This window comes from Diorhabda sublineata, chromosome 7 (genome assembly GCF_026230105.1).
Source record: "Diorhabda sublineata isolate icDioSubl1.1 chromosome 7, icDioSubl1.1, whole genome shotgun sequence".
NCBI lineage: Eukaryota > Metazoa > Arthropoda > Insecta > Coleoptera > Chrysomelidae > Diorhabda > Diorhabda sublineata.
Window position 1 is genome coordinate 29460141 of NC_079480.1, and position 21787 is coordinate 29481927.

The 21787-nt window shown below is 33.7% G+C and overlaps 1 protein-coding gene across 1 annotated transcript; it reads right to left on the reverse strand.

The window, feature by feature from the left end:
- Positions 1–2500: 2500 nt before the first annotated feature.
- On the reverse strand, positions 2501–21732 carry LOC130447125 (disintegrin and metalloproteinase domain-containing protein 10-like). The gene is made up of 7 exons (XM_056783782.1): positions 21565–21732; positions 21347–21501; positions 15481–15728; positions 12826–13053; positions 10410–10649; positions 7311–7504; positions 2501–3064 (listed from the first exon to the last, which is right to left on the reverse strand). Exons 1-7 carry the CDS (start codon positions 21730–21732, stop codon positions 2501–2503), a joined length of 1797 nt encoding a protein of 598 aa, XP_056639760.1.
- Between the last annotated feature and the right edge of the window lie 55 nt (positions 21733–21787).

Below are 21787 nucleotides of genomic sequence, written 5' to 3' on the forward strand. Positions count from 1 at the left end.
GCGTTGACTTCTGTCTTTTCAATTCTTGAGGTGAATTTACCTCTGTAGTATAAACTTGTTCTTCAAAATACGACCTGTGTAATCCAAGGGATTAAAATCGCATGACCGAGGAGGCCAATGAATCTGAGCTTCTCCAACTCTACCAAACCATCGATTCAGAAAATGGTTTTCAACAAATTAGGACACATTTTATCAAAGTGCGTTGGAGCTCCATCGTGCATAAAAAATAGAGATCTTCATACCTATTAATTTGTTACCTATAGTTACCCTTTTGACATTTGGATTCTCATCACAGTGTGCCTTATGAGAGTTAAACATACCTTGTCGCGTCAAAATGGCATCGTCCGCAAAAAGAATACATTTTAAAAAATTTGGATTGGGGGCTGTTCTTTCTTGTAATGTTTGACAAAAATCCACTGTAACCGGTAGATCGTCTGGCAACAGCTATTGGACTTGTCTGTAATAATAAGGATGTAGTTGTTGCTCTTCTAAATGTCCTACATGTTATTGGTTTGTCTTGCGACATTCCTTACGCTAACTGTTGAATTTTGATCAAATAAATTTAAAATCATTGTGAACACTTATTGTAATTGAATTCTATTTCATGTTATTGGCCTTTTTTTAAATTCTCATCTTGTGATTTTTTGTTTAATTTTTTAATAATTTTCAAATCAAAATATTCCGAAAACGGTACATAGTATCGAGTTTTATCAAGAGTACCTTTTTGATGTAAAATTAAATGATGTTTAAGTTCACTTGAAATTTTGCTTAATAAATCTAATATTGAAAAAGTTATATTAAATATTACTTGGTACGAACCGTGTAACTAGCGCCCTCTATGAAAATTAGACATAAAAACAAATTCGTTGGATGAATCAGCTTCCAAAACGTATTCGTATGAAATTTCAATACAATGTTGCTAGTATTTGCGGTAAAATCGTAAAAAATGTGTATTCAACGCCCTTTATCTTGAATATGGATATGAAATTTTTTAAATGAAAAAAACCCAAATATTTTTCAGTTTTCTATATATCCTAGAGACGGGATCAGTTTTTTTGAAACATCATGTATTTAATACCTTTTTTTTATTATAGTATTTTAATCAAATATCAAATATAACCTTAAAATTAAAAGTTTCATAATAGTCTTGTCCTATCGTACAAACCATATAAATAATACTCCTATATGGACAGTTGGTATGGGAAAAAACGTCCCTACGTTGCGGTGCCGACAATATTAATTTTCTCTCTCGTTCGAGACACTTTATCTATATTGCGCATGCTTGAGAATGCGCAGAACCGAGCTGGAACCTCGGAGAATAGAGAAATCGTGGCCATTCTGTCTTCCTTAGTCGGAACAGCTGCCAATTATAGAAACTGTCTATATAAAAATATTACAAATATGGTAGAAACAGTCAGAATTTTGATAGATTTTGTTATAAAAAAACCATCAACTTCTAATTTCAAAGAAAATAGTTAGAGAGAGTTTATTCAAAAGAAGTTATGTTTAATGTAAAAATTTATGAATAAGAAGGGTTACATATATGAAATTAAGAATTTACGTTGTTAAAATTTAGTTATTAGAATTAATGTATACAATGATGAATCAATTATAAAATTTTAAAAATATGTCTAAAATGTGCATATGAACAAGGTATGTGATAATATATGAACCATTTTGAAAGACTAATATCTGTGGTTTCTATAAACATATTTGATTGTTATAAAAAGATTTCAGTTATAAGTGGAAAACGATAACCCCCACTTGGTGTTATATGGAATGAAATTATAATTCAAGTCCTTATTTCATCTAAAAATATTTTGCTTCTTAATTTTTTTTCCAAAAACATTAGCTGCAGAGGGAAAAATAAACACTATAATTTATATTATTTAAATAAACGGTAAATATATGAAATATAATGCATAATTCATAATAAATGCTGGAAATGTAATACCCCTGGTTAGTCCTTTGTGAATACACGAAAATCACAGAATTTCAAGTTTCTAGTATTACTGAAATTTTAGAAAAACTCAATTTTAGTCACCAAATTTAAGTATGATATCTCGGAAAAGGCCTGGGCTGAGGAAATTTTGTTATAGGAAAAACCCATTTTAATTTCATATGAAACACCTCCTGAATATCGTCGCATTTAGAAACACCCTGTATAAACTTTAACTAAGACCGAAAACCACTCCTTGAAGAAGAAACTCCAGACGAGGACCTTAAATTTTTTTGAAAATTTCTTCTTCTATTTGAAATCAAGGCATCTTTCCTAATTGTAATGTTTTTCTTATGACAAATTAATTAATTCAGTGATGGAAAGTTAATTTTAATGATCGAAAATATCACATCAGGATAATTCAGAATTATAAAATTTTTCAACTTGAAAATTAAATTAATTCTGTCAATAAGAATTTCTAATATACTTTTCTATAATACATTTAGTGAAATAATAATTATAGTTCTAAAAATATTAATTAAAATAATATGCTGAATGGGTTTAATATGATATATTTATTGAATATAGATGAATAAAAAATAAAACAATCAAAATGGTGTCCAGGCTGCTAATTTTATTTGTACCTATACTTCTTCTTTGTATCGTTTTGTAAATCGGTGGTTGATTGTGTATTTCACATCCATTGTTACCACAATCTCCTAATTTACCAAACAATGTACAGAAATTGCCAACACTAACATTTTTAAAATAAAGTTTCACGCATTCATTATTTTGACAATATGTTTCAAAAAATCCATATTTAATATTCATCAATTGTTTGGATACATAGGATTGAAGTTTTTTAAATACTGAATAATCTGAATCTATCAAAACTTTTGTTATGTCATTTGCTGATGAGCAGGGTAAATGTGGGCTACTTTTTGAAAAACAGCAGGTTCTGCAACTAGTTGTATTTGCAGTTTTGGGACATGGACATTCTTCTAAACCTATTCTTGTACATTCGTCACTATGGCAAATGTTTCCACGGCAATAACCGTTAATACCACAAGTACATTTTGTTCTGTTATTTGCACAGGGACATGTTATTTCAAAATTTTTACATTCCTAAAAAATAAACCTACTTAATATTTGTATTATTAGCTTTGTTCGCGGGTGGAATACCGAATCAGTTTAGGAAGGATCGCATGCGCACTTTCAAAATTATCGTTCTGTTCCCCTGAAAACAACAATTTTGAAAATGCACATACAATCGGATTACAGGTTTGAAACGGGCGCCTTTTAGTCCAAGAGCTAGTGAACCTTGCGAGGAACTGTCTTCCTGTAAGGTAAAAAATTTGTACATATACGATTTATAGCATGTTAAGAGCAATAGCCATGATCTGCACGTCATCAGCCCCCATCAGCGACTATTGACTGTTGCGTGCTGTATTCTGTTGTGTTAATTTTCAAGTGTAGGTATAAAACTTTCTCATATTTTTTATGAGTATGTGGAACTCAATAAATAATGGTGTAAGACAAGTTTGTTTCGTTGTCAAGACTTTTGATTTCTTTTTAAGAAAAATACGTAAGGAACATCTGAGAAAACAGGAAAACGACTAATCGTGTATGCAGATAACAGTGTTAGTTACAAAAAATAGGAAAATCATGGTAGATTAAAGAAAAAAAGATTAAGTTTAGAAATCGGCTAATCGCGTAAGCATTGGATACAAAAAAAGAAAAAGCCGTGAACAGCAGAGTTCCATCACGAAAGTCGAATTTTTCGTCGAATGAAGAATTTAACTAATACACAAACAAATGTTTCCATAAAATGAATTGATATCAATTCTCAATCTTATTTCTTTATATGGAAAATTTGCTATTCCTCAATAACTTTTCATTTCACAAGTTAACTCTCTCCCTCTCGAATGAAAGTTCATAATTTAAATAGACCCGGTGGTCTCGAACCTTCTTGTTCAATTCCAATTGACAACAAAGAAAAAATTGTCATAATGACAAGAAATTTCGAAAATGGGAAGTAAAAAAAATCACCCTAGCAACGATCATACTCGTATTATTCGTTAAATAGGAGGCGGTCCAGTTCAACAATTACAACGATCAAAATGATTTCGGGCGTTTTGTGCTAGAAGAAAACTTTGAACTTGAGAAAGACAATTCTTCAACATCACCCCTACTTGCATGCGAAGTTCGAATCCTCTAGTTAAACTTTTTCTGGCCAAAAAATAGGAAAATATAACAAAAATGACCATAAAATGGAGAGGGGTAGAGATGGAAAGTTTCGACCTTAGATAGGAAATCATCTCGCAACTAATTGAACCTACAAGTGAAATTTCATTTTTCGGTCGCTTTTCGTTTGACCTGTAGAGGTGAGCAAAGGTCAAAAACCACTTTTTTGGACTGCGACCCCTCGAAATATTCATTTGTTTTCAATCAAACTCTAATAACATCAATCCGCCGCCAAAAAAGCCATGTATGCTAATTTTCAACCAAATCGGACCCATAGCAATTGCTCGAGAGACGAAAATAAGAATTGTAGCTTAAACAGATATATAGATTACATTACAGACATTCGAAAAACCATCATAATCGTGTTCAGGAGGTCTCATCAAAACATGGGGAAAATGATGTGCCCCCCATTTTTCTTCTAGTCATGCCTACCGTAATAGTCGAATTTTTCGAAAACATAGGAAAATTGTAAAAATAAAATTGGGAAAAGGAGCATAACCAATAAAGGGGCAAGGAAAACGCAGAACGAATTAAAAATAATAGCAACAAATTTAGCACACCACAAAAATAAAAAGTAAAAGATTAGGTAAATAAACAAAAATTAATATAAACATAACAATGAATCAATACATAATAATGTATGTATCAGATAGAATCGCTATAATAAAAATGGAAGGAAAGAAATGAATGATAACATTTATTTCTGGGTCCAGCAATTATTAGGAACACCAGAGGAGATGAAGAAATATCAGAAGAAAAAAATGTCACAGTCACAAAATCGTTATTTGTGGCAAAATAAGTAGCCATGGGAAGGAAATCTATTTGGTGTAAGTTTTCTGAAGAACTACGAAAAAGCAGCTCCATTTTCTAGACTCTTCAGTCTCTGACTGACTCCAACTAAGTTAGTTTACTTTCATTCTCTGAAGACGATAACTTGGTTATCGAAACGCGCGTCAGACAGTGTAATTGTGAGTGTCGGTGTAGTGGTGGTGCAAGCAGTGTATTCAGTATGAATATCGCCAACGGTTCCAGAAATTCCAACTTAGTTAAAAGACAGGAACTAGTATTTGGGAATAATTTAACTTGGCATTATTTTTAGCATCAATATTTAAAGTAAATTTTTCTTATTTATTTTTCAATTCTACTTCTTGATTTGTGACTTCTCTAAATGTACCTACTAGTACTTATTTACTTCAGAGACTGAAGGTAAACTAAACCCTAATAACCCAATAAAACTCCCGCGAAAATTAATTCCATCGAGAATCTTTACATTTACTAAAATATAGAGTGGGCGGTAGGGAACTAACCCTTTGTCCATTTTAATTTGTTTTGCATTTATCAATTTCGATGCTTTCAAATGCATCCAACAATTTATTATTATTATTATTTTTTAAACGACTTGTCACACTTCCTCAGCAATTTGCTGGGAAACATTCACCACCTCTGCGGAGTCCTGCTTTGCAGAGGGGCTCGGACGGTTGGAGTGTCCTTCTAGTCGTCTACGGCCCCTTTTGTCACTTATGGCATCGTTCCTGGAACATACTTCATGAGTGACGGGCTATCAGTGGTTTCCTGTTACCCTACGTCTCCCTTCCCCTCTCGGGATTAGGAGTTCGGGTTCCTTTCTCTCTGCTGTCTTTGTCTTTCATCTTTTTCCTTGTTGCTGAGAATACTCTTAGCCATGTTCTGCACCGATTTCCAGTTCTCTGAGCTGTCAAGCATCATCTCTACAATGTTGTCTGGAGTGAGCTCGCATTCCAGCTGTCTGCAAGTCCTGTCTCTGACCTCTCTCCACTTGTAGCATACGAAAATGGTATGTTCGGCAGTGTCTATGGCGGCACAGTATATACATCTATCCGTGGTGTCTTTTCTGAACCGTTTGGCATAACATCGAAAGACGCCATGTTCTGTTAGGACCTGTGTCAGGTAGTAGTCTACTTGGCGGTGCTCGCACTTAACCCACGGCTTGATGTCTGGTATTAACCTTTTGGTCCATTGGGCCTTTACTGTCTCACCTTCCCATCTAGTTGGCCATGTTGAGAGGGAACTTTCTCTAACTTCGTTGCTATTCTGTAGCGATTTGTACTTGGATGTTCTTTCCTGGGCTAAGAGATCAATGGGCACCGTAGCCGTAATTACTTGGAGTGCTACCCCATACACACTTCGGAAGGCGGAGGCTACACGCAGCAGCATGTCACTTTGTGCTCTATTGACCGTAGTATAGTGCTTTTTTCTCAATTGGATACCTTTTTTAACAATTTTACATTCCACTTTCTCTAGAACTTACTTAGATCTAATAGTTTGGAAGCTGATGTAATTGAAGAATATTTACAGTTAACTAAAATATGTATGGAACAAAACTATTACTAGTACAACAAAGAATTCTACAAACAAGACGAAGGAACAGCCTATCACCGTTTACGGCTGAATTGTTCATGAGTCATTTTTAAAAGCAAATCAGTCAAGAGTTTCAGTATTTCGCCAGGGTATGGTACAGGTATGTGGATGATATTTTCGCCATATTCAATACGAAAAAGGCATACGTAGACGTAGACACCTACGAAATGGAAAATAATGGATAGTTGGTTTTGAGATACTTTAGTAATTAGGAATAGTAATAGGCTAGAATTCGATGTATTTACGATAAAACACCGCTACGTGCAGGAGAAAACACCGCAATATAAGATGGCCAGTTTCCATTTCATGATACATCGTTTTGTTCATATTCTACTTAACATCGAGAAATACAATAAGGAAGAGACCTTTATTGAGGATGTGGCTGTACTCAACGGTGATGATAAAATAATTGTCAATAGATTAACTAACCATTATAGGTTTAAGAAATCTGTACTGCTGATTACGCTGCCAGTCATAATAATAATATAAACATTAGTAATGTAAAATTATTAAAAAGTGTATCCGATAATAAAAAATGCTTCGACAATTATTGGTTCAAACGCATGCAAAAGTATATTGATCTTAATATTCTTAATGGAGTATTTACTGAAAAATAATAAAGTTATATCCTCAAAACTTATGTAGCAATCCTTGTAATGTAGTATCTACGTGTCTGTTACTTACATTAATAATTCATTCAAGAGTAAAAAAAATCATTTTTGTGTCTTACCACGCCAAACTTTTGAAGATTTGCATAGTGGCATTCCGAAGTACAGCACAATCCTTGCGAAGGATGACATGTATACCCTTCATCTCTCTTAATTTGACATGCATTAGGTCTTCCGTGTGGTATACAACATACATCAAATGAACGACAATCTCTTACAGTTCCACAATCGCATTCTTCTGTCGATTCTTTAATGTCTAAAAATCAATATTTATATTACATCAGGTGTTCGTCATTTTTGGTTTCAGAAATACTCTATTACTTATAAACTTGCAAGACAATCCGCTTTCAGTTAACAAAACCTGAATATTTCTCCTACAAAAAAACCTCATATATGCCGTTCTTTATATACCTCGGTATTGATAGCTCGTCCAACTGGAATTATTTCGTAGGAGCTACACCATAATTCCACTAGACACACAAGACCTACCGCTCGAATCCACTTTTCTTTGCGACGGGTTCTGTAATTGTCCTTTTTATAAACACTGATAACACCCAGATAAAATACCTTTTTCAAGTAAAACGATTATCTTTCGGAAGGGCATTTCGCTTAAATCGTGTAGCAAAATTCAACAACGTTTATAGATCTCACCTAACGATTATATGAATGGTATCTGATACTGAGTTGGTTTTTTACTGCTTCCCTTGTAACTTCAATATCCCACACAGATGGACGACCCAAGCGCGATCGAGCGTCCAATCTCCACTTTTAAAACAATTAAACCAACGCTGTTTCCTTCGCTCATTAACTGTATCTTTTTCTTCAATGTCACCTATTTTTCTTGTTGCCAATAAGGTCTTAACAATACAAGAATACGTATTATGTCGACAATAAACAAAATGTGATTGATTAAAAGAAAATAAATCAACTGTTCATAGAACTACTCGTACTAGTCCCAACAAGTTAAATTGAGGCGTACGAATTTTCACACATGAAAACTGAGACACCCTCTGTAGTTCTTCACAAACGATATTTCTCTGAAAATTGTTGTGAAAAAAACGTAAATGTTGTAAAGAAAATTTTGTTTTCAAGAAAACTATTTTATGAGTAGTTAATAATAGTTAATTATGCAACAAGTGCAAAAAGGAATTATTTATTGCATGCGACGTAAACTTATCCAACGAGGCCATTAGGCCGAGTTTGACAACACGTCGAGTGCAGTAAACCCTTTTTGCACGAATTGCATACAATATTTTTTCTACGTTCATGAAAAAAGAAATTTTTATTTAGGCGTAGAAAAATAAAAAGCGTAATTTAAGAGCAAAATATTTAATAATTAATTAACATTGAGAAAGTTAGGAACTTATACTGAATACATTGTTTACACCACTACTACACCAACACTCACGATTACACTGTTTGACGCGCGTTTCGATAACCAAGTTATCGTCTTCATAGACCCCTCAGTCTCTGACTGAGTCCAACTAAGTTAGTTTACCTTCTAACTTAACTAACTAAATAAATGTACAATTTCTGAAATTTTCAATATTAATATTTCTTAGTGAATTATTTTTTAATTCTACTTCTTGATTTGTGACCTCTCTGAATGTACTAGTACTTGGTATCTGTACATTGTTATTTTCTTCAGCTTAAAATATTTGTAATATTGAGTTTGTTTGCAAGTGATTGCTCTACGTATCCTTTCGCTACTGTTGACGGTTTCCATTTGCCGTCTCGTTTGTAAAAAGTGTTGCGGATGACCTCCTGAAGCAGTGCACTTTTCATTTCGGTAATTGAGAAAAAACGTTTATGTGTTATATGACTGGGATGTAATTTCGTGTATCTCACCCTCTTCAACCTCACCTCTATTGACACAACTTCGTTCCTTGTCAGTTTTTGAACGTGAAACTTTTACAATTGATATTGAATATTCTTCTTCTATGTCTTCAATACTCAATTTTGCAGCGACCTACAACAACTAATTTTAAAATGTCTATCTACAATCTACAAAAAGCTAAACAATAATAATTACTGACTTAATTTTTTCAACAAATACTGGGAACTTGGAGCTTCTTTCAGGAGTTGATAAATGTGTCCCCTAATAAATACTTTTGACTTTTTTGCTGCTGCTTCATAAATGCCATTAGTTTTTTGTAATTTTTAATATTATTATCTTCTTTTGTAGAAAGGCAAGCTCTCACCATTGAATCAGACCAAAGTGATGAGGATTTAATATCTTTCGATCTTTTTGAAAAATATGCAAGAAGCATATTTTCTGTATATATTTTACCGAAGCACAACTCTTTAAAACGATTATAACGAATTTCATATAGTTTTCTTGATTTACTAGGTAATAAGTAATAACGCTGTATTTGTTATTTCACCAACTTCTGGTTCTTCTTCATCACTTTCATCTATTTTTCCAATATACTCATTTTTAAACTTTGTTTAGTTGTCAAAATTGATGTTTGACTCACATTTCTAGAACTGCAGAGTTGCATTATCCAAATCATAGTAGTCGTGATCTCGTATGTTTGATGCATGTAAGGCTGCTTGACATGATGCAATGCAATGCAAGACGCAATATTTCTTGCGTCTTGATTCTCTTCTCCATTTTTCTTGTGTGCAAGTTGCGATTCTAGGGAGAAGTCTAGTTACTTTTTGCGAACCAACTAACCTGTCCATCAGGCTCCACAAGCGAGGCAATTGCAGATATCATTATTGCCATTTATTCACTGACCCCTTTCTTCTAATTCATTTCACTCTATTTTTGACTTCATGCAATTTCTTGCACGTTGTGTTGCATTATGTCAAGCTGCCTTTACGTTTGTGTTTATAGAATCATATGGCATTTTAGAAAAGAATGCATTTTCTAGTAATTTCGTAATACTGTACATAATAAATATGATAGATAATAAAATAAAATCCGCAATTCTTTGAAGCTCATTATAATCTCACAGAAAAAGTACTGATTATTTCGCTCATTTGAATGTTTATTTTTGTCTTGATCAAAAACCTGTGTACTATAATAACAGATGAGTGCAATAAATATCAAAAGATCAACTTTTTCAAGTAAATATATTTTCAATAAAGTTGTGTTTGTTGCATGAACGTAGAAAAAACAAGTTTATCAATAAAATGACTTTTAGATCGGTACGTACTGTTACCGCAGTATGGAGTATCGTCATCCTCAAAACAATATCCTTTCAGGCTCATCGTTTTCAGTATAGACCTCTTACTACAACTCGAAAAAATATAATGTTTCCTATTTTGATCCACCGGTGTATGCGGCGCCATTATATAACCGGCGCAATTTTTCGTTGAATCATGATCAGATCCGAAGCTATGTCCCAATTCGTGACATAAACTCAAATCAAATATGAATTGGGGAACCTTTCTGCCTAAAATCACGAGAAAAAATTAGACATATTCACAAAATTAAATTTTTCAAAGAAGAATCATACTTATGTTACAAAATTCGCTTACTACGTTAACTACTTTAAGAACACCGCCAATTTAGAGATTATTTACGCAAAGGGTAAGTCTTTTTATTTCCGAACTTGTGATGACTTCAAGCCAAAGAACAAAATATTTGAAGTATTTACATTATGTAGTATTTTAAGAAAAGTTTCCGAATCGAGTTTGTTCAAATTAGTAAATTATACAAAAATGAAACAATCAATCGATATTTCAATGAACCTAACTTAAATCTATAAGCGTGTTGTATCAATTTAGTAATATAAATTATTGTGGTAAATTGTTTTGTCTTCTATACTTTTTGGTAGCTTTAATAGTTAGATTAGATGAGCTAGTGTGTAAGGTTGTGAATCTACCTCACTAAAAATTTAACCTATTGATCTATTGTGTACTTCGGACTATTCACCAGACGGGTAGCAACGACTTTGCAAATTGAGCTACCTGTATTGGGGCTGTACAGCTTACCTCTTCTGGCTTCAAAAATCATGAATGTAAGTAACGTAGTTTTTTATGGATTACCTCGCACTCACAAAGAAGGTGTTCGGCGGTTTCTTTTGGTTCTTTACAAAAGCAACAGGAGCTGTCGATAATTTCTTCCATGTTCTTCAGGTGGTAGCTCACCGGGCAGTTTCCAGTAAGCATACCAGTAACTCTCGTTATCTCGTATTTGTTCAATGAAAGCGCCTTTTGAGACCAATTGGTGGAATAGGAAAGAAATATTTTCGATTGTTTCAGACCTGGAGTCATGAAAGAAATCATCCCTTTTTTCCTCCAAATGATCAGCTTATAAGAGTGTCCTGTTATTTGATAGGATGCAAATCTTTGGGCGCATTAATAATATGTAATGCAAAGACCTATCAGTCACTCTATACAGTTGTGGTATCTTACTATATGTTGATAGCTTTACATCATCTTTAGTTCTAGGATTTCGACACATGAATCGGTTGTGAACTTCTAATAGAATGTTTACACTTTGGTACAAGACAATATCCATAAAATGGTTATTAGCCTTTCCCATTGTTTCAATGTAGAACTGAAAATCTGTATAAATTAGCTTGAGTAATTGAATAAGAAGTGAATTGATTATATCTAAAAAATATATGCATATTCCATGTTTGTATTTTTCGTCCTTGTTAATTTTTTTAGTGGTAGAGAGGAGAGAAAGCCTTAATTTAGATACTTAAGTCTATTTATCGAAGAAAAATAGTAAACCAAAACATACTCACGTATAGTGCACGTGGTTAGGGTTGAAAACGCCAAAGCCGAGCATGTGACAGGACCGCACTCGGCACTTAAAGAAATAATTAGCGGTTTCATACAGCAGATTAATAATAGAAATTATAAATAATTATGCACAATTATTATTACAAAAATATATAATGTAAACGTGAAGTTTAACATAAATATAAAGTAAAAGGCCAAAATATGGAACACATTCATTTAAAAATCAGGCATTGATAATATTCCAATTTTTATCTTATCCAATCCTATTGCTAACACCTAATACAGAAATCCAAAGAAAATTTGTGTATTGAAACATTAAAATAAAATCTTCATTTTCTACCTCAATAAATACATTTTCTTATGTCCCAACAGATAATATCCACTATCGTCAACATTTATAATAAGAGGCTCAACTTCCACATCAATGACAATATTCCAGATTTTGGTTTCAACCTTTTCTTGTTTAATTTATTGATTAATTCCATAAAAATGTTTTTAATGTCATTAACACTCCTGTTGTCATTCCTTTGCATTTTATTTTTATAAATATTCACAATCAATAGTTTTTTGCTAGTGTCGAAATGAAGCTTTTCAGTTCTATTATTATGCGGAATATGGCTAATGTCAACAACTTTATCATCTGTCTCCGTGTCAGGCATGCTTAAGAAAATTACGCAACAGACAAACATAAACAATCTGACTGCAGCGGCTTTCTATTTATGGTATATTATAGTGCCACCGATTTGGACCAATAACGAGGCCGCGCCGTGTTTCGCCAGGGACTTTCACGTGCTGATCACGCACTGATCATTGTTTTGGTTTTCTATTTTTCCTCGATAAATAGCAAACTATGTTATATATCATATAAATATTCACCGTATTGGTTTCTAGCAGACACAGCTAACGTATTAAGATTCAGACCGTACGGATTCGTATCTGGTTTATCACATATCCCTCCAACTGGTAGTCGGAAACCTTTCAAAAAAGCAGCCGTGTAACTAATACCAACAATATCATTTTTAAAAGATTGTCCAGTAAAAATGATTCCTAGACATACATCATTGATCAAACTGAATCTTGAAAACATCTTTATGTAAAAACGTCCTAAAAAACCATTATAATTAATATTTTGAGATTATTTAATGTACCAGGTGGGCAACTAAGAACGGCCATATCTTAGGATCGGATTACATTACAGCTTCGGGGGAAAAACAAGAAACACGGAAATTAGCCTCAGAATTTTAGGTTCACTACCAGAGGGCGTAATGTTTTAAAATGTACCCAGTTAAGTGACACTTTATATACGATAATCGAATTCTTTAACAAATTGTGCGCATTTTTCATTTCATAAGGTTAAGTCAAATAAGAGATGGGGAACAGTGGTTGTTATGAAAAATTTCCTGTAAGTCCGGTTCTGCTGAGCTAATTCTCATAAACTTGATGTTGTTTAAAAGAGCTTTTGCACAAAGCAATAAGCAATAAGAATTTTTTTCCTGAAAGAAATTGAAATTGAAGTCCTATACACCCATTTCATATACAAAAAGTGATGGACGGTATTTTGAACACCTATGACACCATTAATTACGTATTTAGTTATCAAGTTGTTAATTGTTAGATTTGTTACATGGCTTAGTTTGTTATGAGCACAACTACAGGTAGGCCAATGTAAGAACTTTCCATCCAGAATAAACTTTCAATTTCCCTATTTCCCACCTATCTCACACTATTTTGTTTTATATAGTTGGTAGCCATGTTTATATTCATTTTTAATTTAGTTAAGTTGGCAGGGGACAAGCACTCTTAGTTCAAGTTCATGTTCATATGTTCAAGTGATAGTGAAGCAGTGACACAAAAATTGTGACAGGCAAACATGCTACAATTTGTAATTTTTAAGAACTTTTAAGTCTTGCGCAACAATCCTACGATTGCTCAGCAAGAGTTTTGTTAATCAAAACAAGTATCATTTCTTCATCATTTAACAACAAAGAACCCAAAACCCACTGAAAATAACAACAAATAAAGATGTATACAATTATTCCTCACATAAAACCTAAAATGACTGGACTAAATATCTCTTTCAAACCACATCAAGTTTATGAAAATCGGTTGTACAGAGCTGGACTTACAGGCATTTTTTCAAAAAAGCCTTCCACTCTTCTCCCCCTTGTGAAATTAAAGCCGCGTAGAATTTGTTGCAGAATTTCCTTATCGTATATAAAGTGCCACCTAATTTTTAGAAATTTTAGAAAATTTTGCTTTTTTTATTTCATCAAAATTCGACATCTGTAAATAATTGTCAGTGTTTCTCGGGGCCACTTCTGTTATAATTTTTTTTCCCTGAAGCTGTAATATATTCTGTTCTTGAAATATGGCCGACGGCCGTTCTAAGTTGCTCACCCGGTACATATCTCAAATCTCGGTCACCTTGATTGTTATAGCACTGTACCAATGCTAAAACTTTTACTATATTCGTTAATTATTAATTAATCAACTCTTAAATGTTATGACAAGGTCATAGACCATACGAAAAAATTGATCCCTACTCAATAAAAGAAAAAAACTTGGGCATTTAGCAACATTCTATGCCAGCAATTCTTGAGTAAAATGAGTCAAATTAAATGCAAAGTAAATAAATGACAACACTAAAATTAACAACCAACCCAGTCACATTTACCATAGAAGATGAAAAAGTCAATTACATAAAAGTGCTTCAAGCTCCAAATCGTTTTTCAAAATCTCCAGATGTTTCACATGCTAAAATACTCCTTAAAAAAAAAGAAGTCAATAGAGTAGACTAGATCAAACATTGATGTTGTGGAAATACTGGCTTTTACAATTTATTAATCAATGGCGGTTTTCGGATGCCCAATGCGACAATTTCAAGATGATGCTGTGCCATTTTCATCAATTATTTTCTCTTTATTGTCCACTGCATCACAGCTAATACTGGAATTACCTGCATGGCGTGCACTAAATATTATATCGTTTCTGGAGTAAGGATTTGAGGAAAAATTATACACTTAAAAATTGACGACACTTGATATAATTTTATTGCTACCCAATAAAAGAGCTACCTGCCATCTATCATCTTTATATTATGACCGGTGCCGGTAAGTGGCGTGCGGCTGTCTACCAGTCACAATATGCTAAAAAAACTCTCGAATACTTCTCTGTCTAAGTTTCACTTCTGGTAATTTATTCTAAGAATTATTAAAAATTAAAGCTTCACTCCCACATCTATTGATACAGGGTGTTCTTTCATAACTGTGAGATTAGGTTTAAAGATAATAAATGTAATAAATATTTCTTTAATATATCTTTAAAGAAAAACTATCATATCTTCTCTGAAAACTGAAATAAAACATTTATAATCTCGTTCTTGAATGGTTTAACAAAATTTGTTATAAAGAGTCACACTGTATGTAATGTAAAAAAGAAAACCAAAAACAGTACTCCTCCGATATTGTCAAATAGAGGATACAACTTACAAGAGGGCCGAGTTTTTTGGAAACATTTGTGTAAAAAAATTACCATCTACTGCCTGTTTTGTGTAGTGCGGAACCAAATTCCTGTTATCTGGTGTTTGAAAGACGGCGAAGTACTTGATAAGAAATCCAACATTATCTGGATAGCTGTCATTATCAAAATCTGTGGAACGGAATAAAGAATTGGCTTCGTCTATTGCTAATAATACTTGCTGCATGGCAGAATCGATATTCATTTGATGGATTAGGTTTATATATGAATAGTCCAAAGTTACCAATAAAGAGCAAACTCTTCTGCAATTTATAAAAATATGTATATTATATACTTTCACACTTATGCTAAATGAGATTTATTAATTGTTTTCGGTTTACTTTTAAGGCTACTATTCCATTGGGGCCACATTAAGCAGCGTGTAGTACGCTGCATGTTCTCTAAAACTAGGTTTACACATAAGGCTACCATTGTACTAGGATGCTAGCATCCGGGACTATGGCATCTGGGAGGTTAGCGAGGCATTAAATCAAATGGGAGCGATTAGACTAGGGATGCCAGCATCGGATGCTAAAACAGCCACCCGGAGGCTCGATTTTGTGCATCCCGGCTGAGATGCTGAGCATTATACTAGGCTGCTAGCATCCAAGCAGGCGTTCTATTTGACATATGCGCGCGCACACAGTTTGATCATAGTTATGACTAGTTTCTCTTCGAGTGAAATTGGTCTGAGGAATCTTGTATCTCGTTTAAAGATGTCGCTTTGGATGTAGCCTAGAAGCTCTTTGAAAGAAGGAAGGGACATTTTAAAGTAATTTAAAAATCTTATTTCACTATTGCACAGTTCATCAAACAATGTAAAATACAGGCTTTTAACACGAGGCCACATTGACGACTGGCAAAAATTAAAATAAAATAGCAGTCCGGGATGCTAGCATCCCAACATAAAATCGACTCAAAGTGGGATGCTAGCATCCTAGTATAATGGTAGCTTAAGAAACAATTGGCAACCTGTAGCATGTGATGTAGCACACCACGTGTTACCAAATACTGCCATTGACGCGTGCGACATGGCTACAAAGTTTTCCGGTCGCGACCTGTTGCTAACATTGATTTTCAGTAGTGACCTCATAGGTTAAATCAAAACATTGAGCAGTTGTCTGCTTGATGATCACGAGATTATCGTTACGAGCAATGTAGCGTATGCTGTTATAATACAGTTTTCATTTATTAGTTACGCATAAGTAAAACGTTTTTCTATATAAAAAAAATAAAGTGAATAAACCTTTTATAGGTTAATTTTTTACATTATTACATAATCACATTAAGAATTAAAAGCATAATAAACTTAATTACTATAAAATATCAAAATAAAATGAATTTGGTTCTTATATTAAAATAACACTTTCAAACCATTTTGTTTTAGTCGTGTTATTTTTACATCTTGGCATAAAGCACGATTTATATACGATTTTTCAGCCTAATCAATGTTTAATAATAACGCTTATTTTAGAATAACCGGAAGAATGACTGTCGTTTCTACTTTGTATCATTTGTTCAGTGTTTATTTTATACCTATGAGGTCACGCAATATGGCGGCCTCACTGAAATGTTTAAACTACCTTCAATATTTTTTAATTTTTCATGATATTTCTCTCTGTAAATATTCATCAAGGAATTAAAAAAAATTATAATAAAAGTTGTAACTATCGAAACTATTGTTTCTCAAACCATGCAAGTACCCTATTGTCAACAAACCTGGATTTAGAAATAAAATCAAGCTTTTCAAATGTTTAATATGATTTTCAAGTTGTGGAGAGCATTTTTAAAAAGTTTGAGGAATTACGTGGTTCAACAAATAAAATATAAGTAATGTAAAATATATAATAACAGTAGTATTCGAAAATAGATTTTAAAAAAATTAGGAGATAGATTTCATTTCTCCCTCCGCCTTTTTTAATTCCAGTTTAGAATGTAAATAGGGCAGACCAGACATTCATCTGAAATTGAGTGATTTACAATGAAATCGTTTTTACCAAAAAAAATTTGATAGGACTTTTTCTATTTCCTACCAGATGAACGAAACGCTGAGAAGAACAAATTTGGTCAAAAATAGTTTTCTCAACATGAGCTTTATAGTGTCAAAATATAAGCATTCTTTCTCTCAGTATTAGCAACAAATATTTAAGTTTATTTGATGCATTAGTTGGAAGAGAAAACTAACATCCTCAAAATTCTAACATTTCTTTTATAACTTGAATGTATCAAATTATTTAAACAAAAGCATTTTTTCTTTCCATTACATAGTAATTAAAACTAAAGGCAGTCCTCCAAATCGTATTTGGACAGCCCTAATATAAGATTTTAATAAAAATAATTATATTTACCCTTTTTTTGCTACCCATTTAGATGCATTCCTATATTTATTATCAAAGGATGGAGATGAATGTACATTTCTCCTCATGTCTGTGAAATTTCGATCGTTCTCCTTAGACACGTAAAATCTTTCAAAGGCAATTGCGTTTTCAGTGACATTTGAATACTCGGGAAATACATCAATGTAATTTTCTAATCGTTCCAAGTAAAATATTTTATCAAATACCTGAAGTTTTCCATAAAAATAATGTTTTTGTAAGTAACCTAAGACATAACTGGAATATTTTTCTTCTGTAACAAATCCTTCTAGAAGATCTTTTCGATATTCCGGAGATATTCGTGATTTACTGTTTTCGAAGATTATAAATTTTGTTCCTCTATTAACTAATGTGGTTTTTCTTCGTTTAACAAAAACAGTATACCTTAAATATTTGGTCAGGGTTACATTAAAATATATACCTGCTTTCAATTGCTCTAAACTTGTTGAGTTGTCAATTTTTGTTGATAACACATAGTGTTTAGGAATTTTTAAATTTACATAATCTTGTGTTTCAAATTTCCACTCGCAGCAACTGTTCCTTACAAGTAGTAGAAACAAGTAGATTATAGTATATTGCAATAATTTTGAAACCATAATGTTTTGCGTACTTTGAAAATTAGTTATGACAAATTTGTCAAATATGCAACTTTATACATGGTGTACCCTTTCTGTCAAAAATAGTCACATAGCTTAAAGACTGCCTAAATACAAACCGCCAATATACGAGGGTCAGTCGGCTGATCACGTAACCATTTGCGCACAAAGGATTCTACCTCCGCATTGCTTTCGAATCGCAGTCCGCGAAATGAATCTTTCAATGGATCAAATAAATACTAGTCGCATGTTGACACTTGGGACTATAAGAAGGGTGTTCCAGTGATTCCCAACTCAGCAACTGCAGCAATCTCACAATATCGTCTTTTTTAGGTGGTGCACCCAAGTCTCGTGTGTGGTTAATATTCGGAGCGATAAATTTTCTCCTTCCTCTGCCTACCACTGCAGGAGACGCGCGCAAACTTCCCGTGTGAATTTCTACTCAAAATTCAGAAGTCTGCGCTAATGCTCAATTCTTCAGTCATATCGCGTTCAGCACTGCGTCGGTCTACCAAAATAAGTTTATCTACAATGCTCACATTCTTATCGGTAACACTTGTTCTGTAGCGCCCGCATGTGTTAAGTTTGCCACTACTTCTTGGCCTTTTCGGAAAGGGAAACACCATTCATACACTTGAGTCTTCAAGAGGCATTCATCCTCGAATTGCTAGTAATTTTCGTTAAATTTCCGCGGATTTTACGTTATCTTTGACCAGAAAACGAATATTGATGCGTTGCACAACAGACACTGGTACATCCTTCTCGCTCATGGCTAGTACACTAAAAAGCGAGGTTACTGGCTGTTCTTTATCATATAGTAGAACAGTCTAACATCCAGTGCAGCCACTTTCACGATACTAACTTTTTTATATAATGCTTGTTTAGGACTCCGATGGGATGCGCAATGATGTGATATCATGTTGTGAACATTCTTGTTATGAATTGAAATGTTTTAAGGCCCCTCCACACACTCGCGAGAATTTTAAGTTCTCGTGCTGTTCTTCGGCAAAGATGGAGAACAGTGCGAGAACGTGAGAACAGGCGAGGTTTATTGACTCCACATTCGCGTTCATGTTGTGTACCGCAAGGCATAAATATAAGCGTAACTTGAACAAGCAAACTTGAATTAAAGTTTTTAGAATATTTTCAAGCGGAACCGGTTTTATGAAATACAAATTTTAAAGACTACAAAAATAAACTAAAAAAAGCCGTGAGCAGCAGAGCTCCATCACGAAAGTCGAATTTTTCGTCGAATGAAGAATTTAACTAATACACAAATAAATGTTTCCATAAAATGAATTGATATCAATTCTCAATCTTATTTCTTTATATGGAAAATTTGCTATTCCTCAATAACTTTTCATTTCACAAGTTAACTCTCTCTCTCGAATGAAAATTCATAATTTCAATAGACCCGGTGGTCTCGAACCCTCTTGTTCAATTCCAATTGACAACAAAGAAAAAATTGTCATAATGACAAGAAATTTCGAAAATGGGAAGTAAAAAAAATCACCCTAGCAACGATCATATTCGTATTATTCGTTAAATAGGAGGCGGTCCAGTTCAACAATTACAACGATCAAAATGATTTCGGGCGTTTTGTGCTAGAAGAACTGAAGAAGAAAACTTTAAACTTGAGAAAGACAATTCTTCAACATCACCCCTACTTGCATGCGAAGTTCGAACCCTCTGGTTAAACTTTTTCTGGCCAAAAAATAAGAAAATATAACAAAAATGACCATAAAATGGAGAGGGGTGGAGATGGAAAGTTTCGACATTAGACAGGAAATCATCTCGCAACTAATTGAACCTACATGTGAAATTTCATTTTTCAGTCGCTTTTCGTTTGACCTGCAGAGGTGAACAAAGGTCAAAAATCACTTTGTTTGCACTGCGACCCCTCGAAATATTCATTTGTTTTCAACCAAACTCTAATAACATCAATCCGCCGCCAAAAAAGCCATGTATGCTAATTTTGAACCAAATCGGACCCATAGCAATTGCTCGAGAGACGAAAATAAGAATTGTAGCTTAAATATAGATATATAGATATATATATATAAACTACAGACATTCGAAAAACCATCATAATCGTGTTTAGGAGGTCTCAAAACATGGGAAAAATGATATGCCCCCCATTTTTCTTCTAGTCATGCCTACCGTAATAGTCTAATTTTTCCTTGAAAAATTCGACTAAAAACCATGATGCGTGGAATCGTCAAGTGCATTGATGGAAGTACCTCTTGATGAATTGAAAAACAAAAAACTTCATTTTTTGTAAGCTACAGAGTGTATAAAAATAAAGTTAAGAAATCAGAAAACTCTGGAGCAGGTGTGGACGATGTTTATAAACCGATATGGTTTGCATACGAAATAATGGACAATTTTCTTGGGGATACTACGAAATGTAAGAAGACATTAAATACGGCAAGTAAGATATTTTATTATATTATTATTACATATAGGAAATTACAAAAGCGCCGTATGCGACGGTACGGCAATTTTCGAAGTTGCCAAATTAACTTTTTGACCAAAACATTAAATAGTATTAAGGTGGGTCACACAAAAAATAAGATAAAAGAAAATAAAAATAACATAGGATTATATAAAATAAAGAAGAGGGCGTTCACAAAAGGAAATAACATAACTACTCCCGCCTGCTGGTCTCTGACTTCTCTTTTGCAACCTTCACCTGAAAATTCCTGCCTTTGAGCTAAGTGCTCAGAAGTTTTATGAGCGTTTTGGTGTAGATTGTTCCCGTGGATTCTTCCTAGTTGAAACCCTGAGTAGTATATTCTACTAGTCTCAAGATTTGCTGTTCGGTGCTGTGGTTTCTCCTAAAGTCGAACCTTTCTGCTGGTATTGATTGTTCGTTCAGAACCCTCATTATCACTCTCTCTGCGATTTTACTCTTTACGCATGGCAGGTAGCAAACTTATCGGCATATAGTTTTGCGGACAAGTGGGATCTTTTCCGGGTTTTCTTAGCATCATGATATCTGCTTGTTTCCATCTCGATGGGAAGTGTCTCGATGCCGCGCCTGTTTCGGCATGTTTTTCAACGCTCTATTTGAAATGTCGTCTATTCTCGGAGCTTTTCTTTGATGTAAACTTAAGTATTTCGTTTACTTCTATCGGTGTTGCAAATCCTAGAGTTTCTTGATCCTCCTCATCTAGGTATCCATGTCTACGTCGGGATGTTCGTTCGATGTAAACTGAAGTTACATTGGATTTATCAGTGCTTCTTCCTTTTTTTTCCTTGTACGCTATCCCGTTGCTTCCTTGTATTGGCGGCATTCCTTTACTCTCTGAGGACTTTCGATATATTCCATAAGTCTGAATTTTCTGTTTT

Coding starts and splice junctions, on each gene's coding strand:
- LOC130447125 (XM_056783782.1), bottom strand. CDS start 21,732: ATGCCGCCAATACAAGGAAGCAACGGGATAGCGTACAAGGAAAAAAAA. Junction 13,054..15,480: donor CACAAAACAGGCAGTAGATG/GTAATTTTTTTA, acceptor ATGGTTTTTTAG/GACGTTTTTACATAAAGATG. Junction 10,650..12,825: donor GTCTGCTAGAAACCAATACG/GTGAATATTTAT, acceptor TCGTGATTTTAG/GCAGAAAGGTTCCCCAATTC.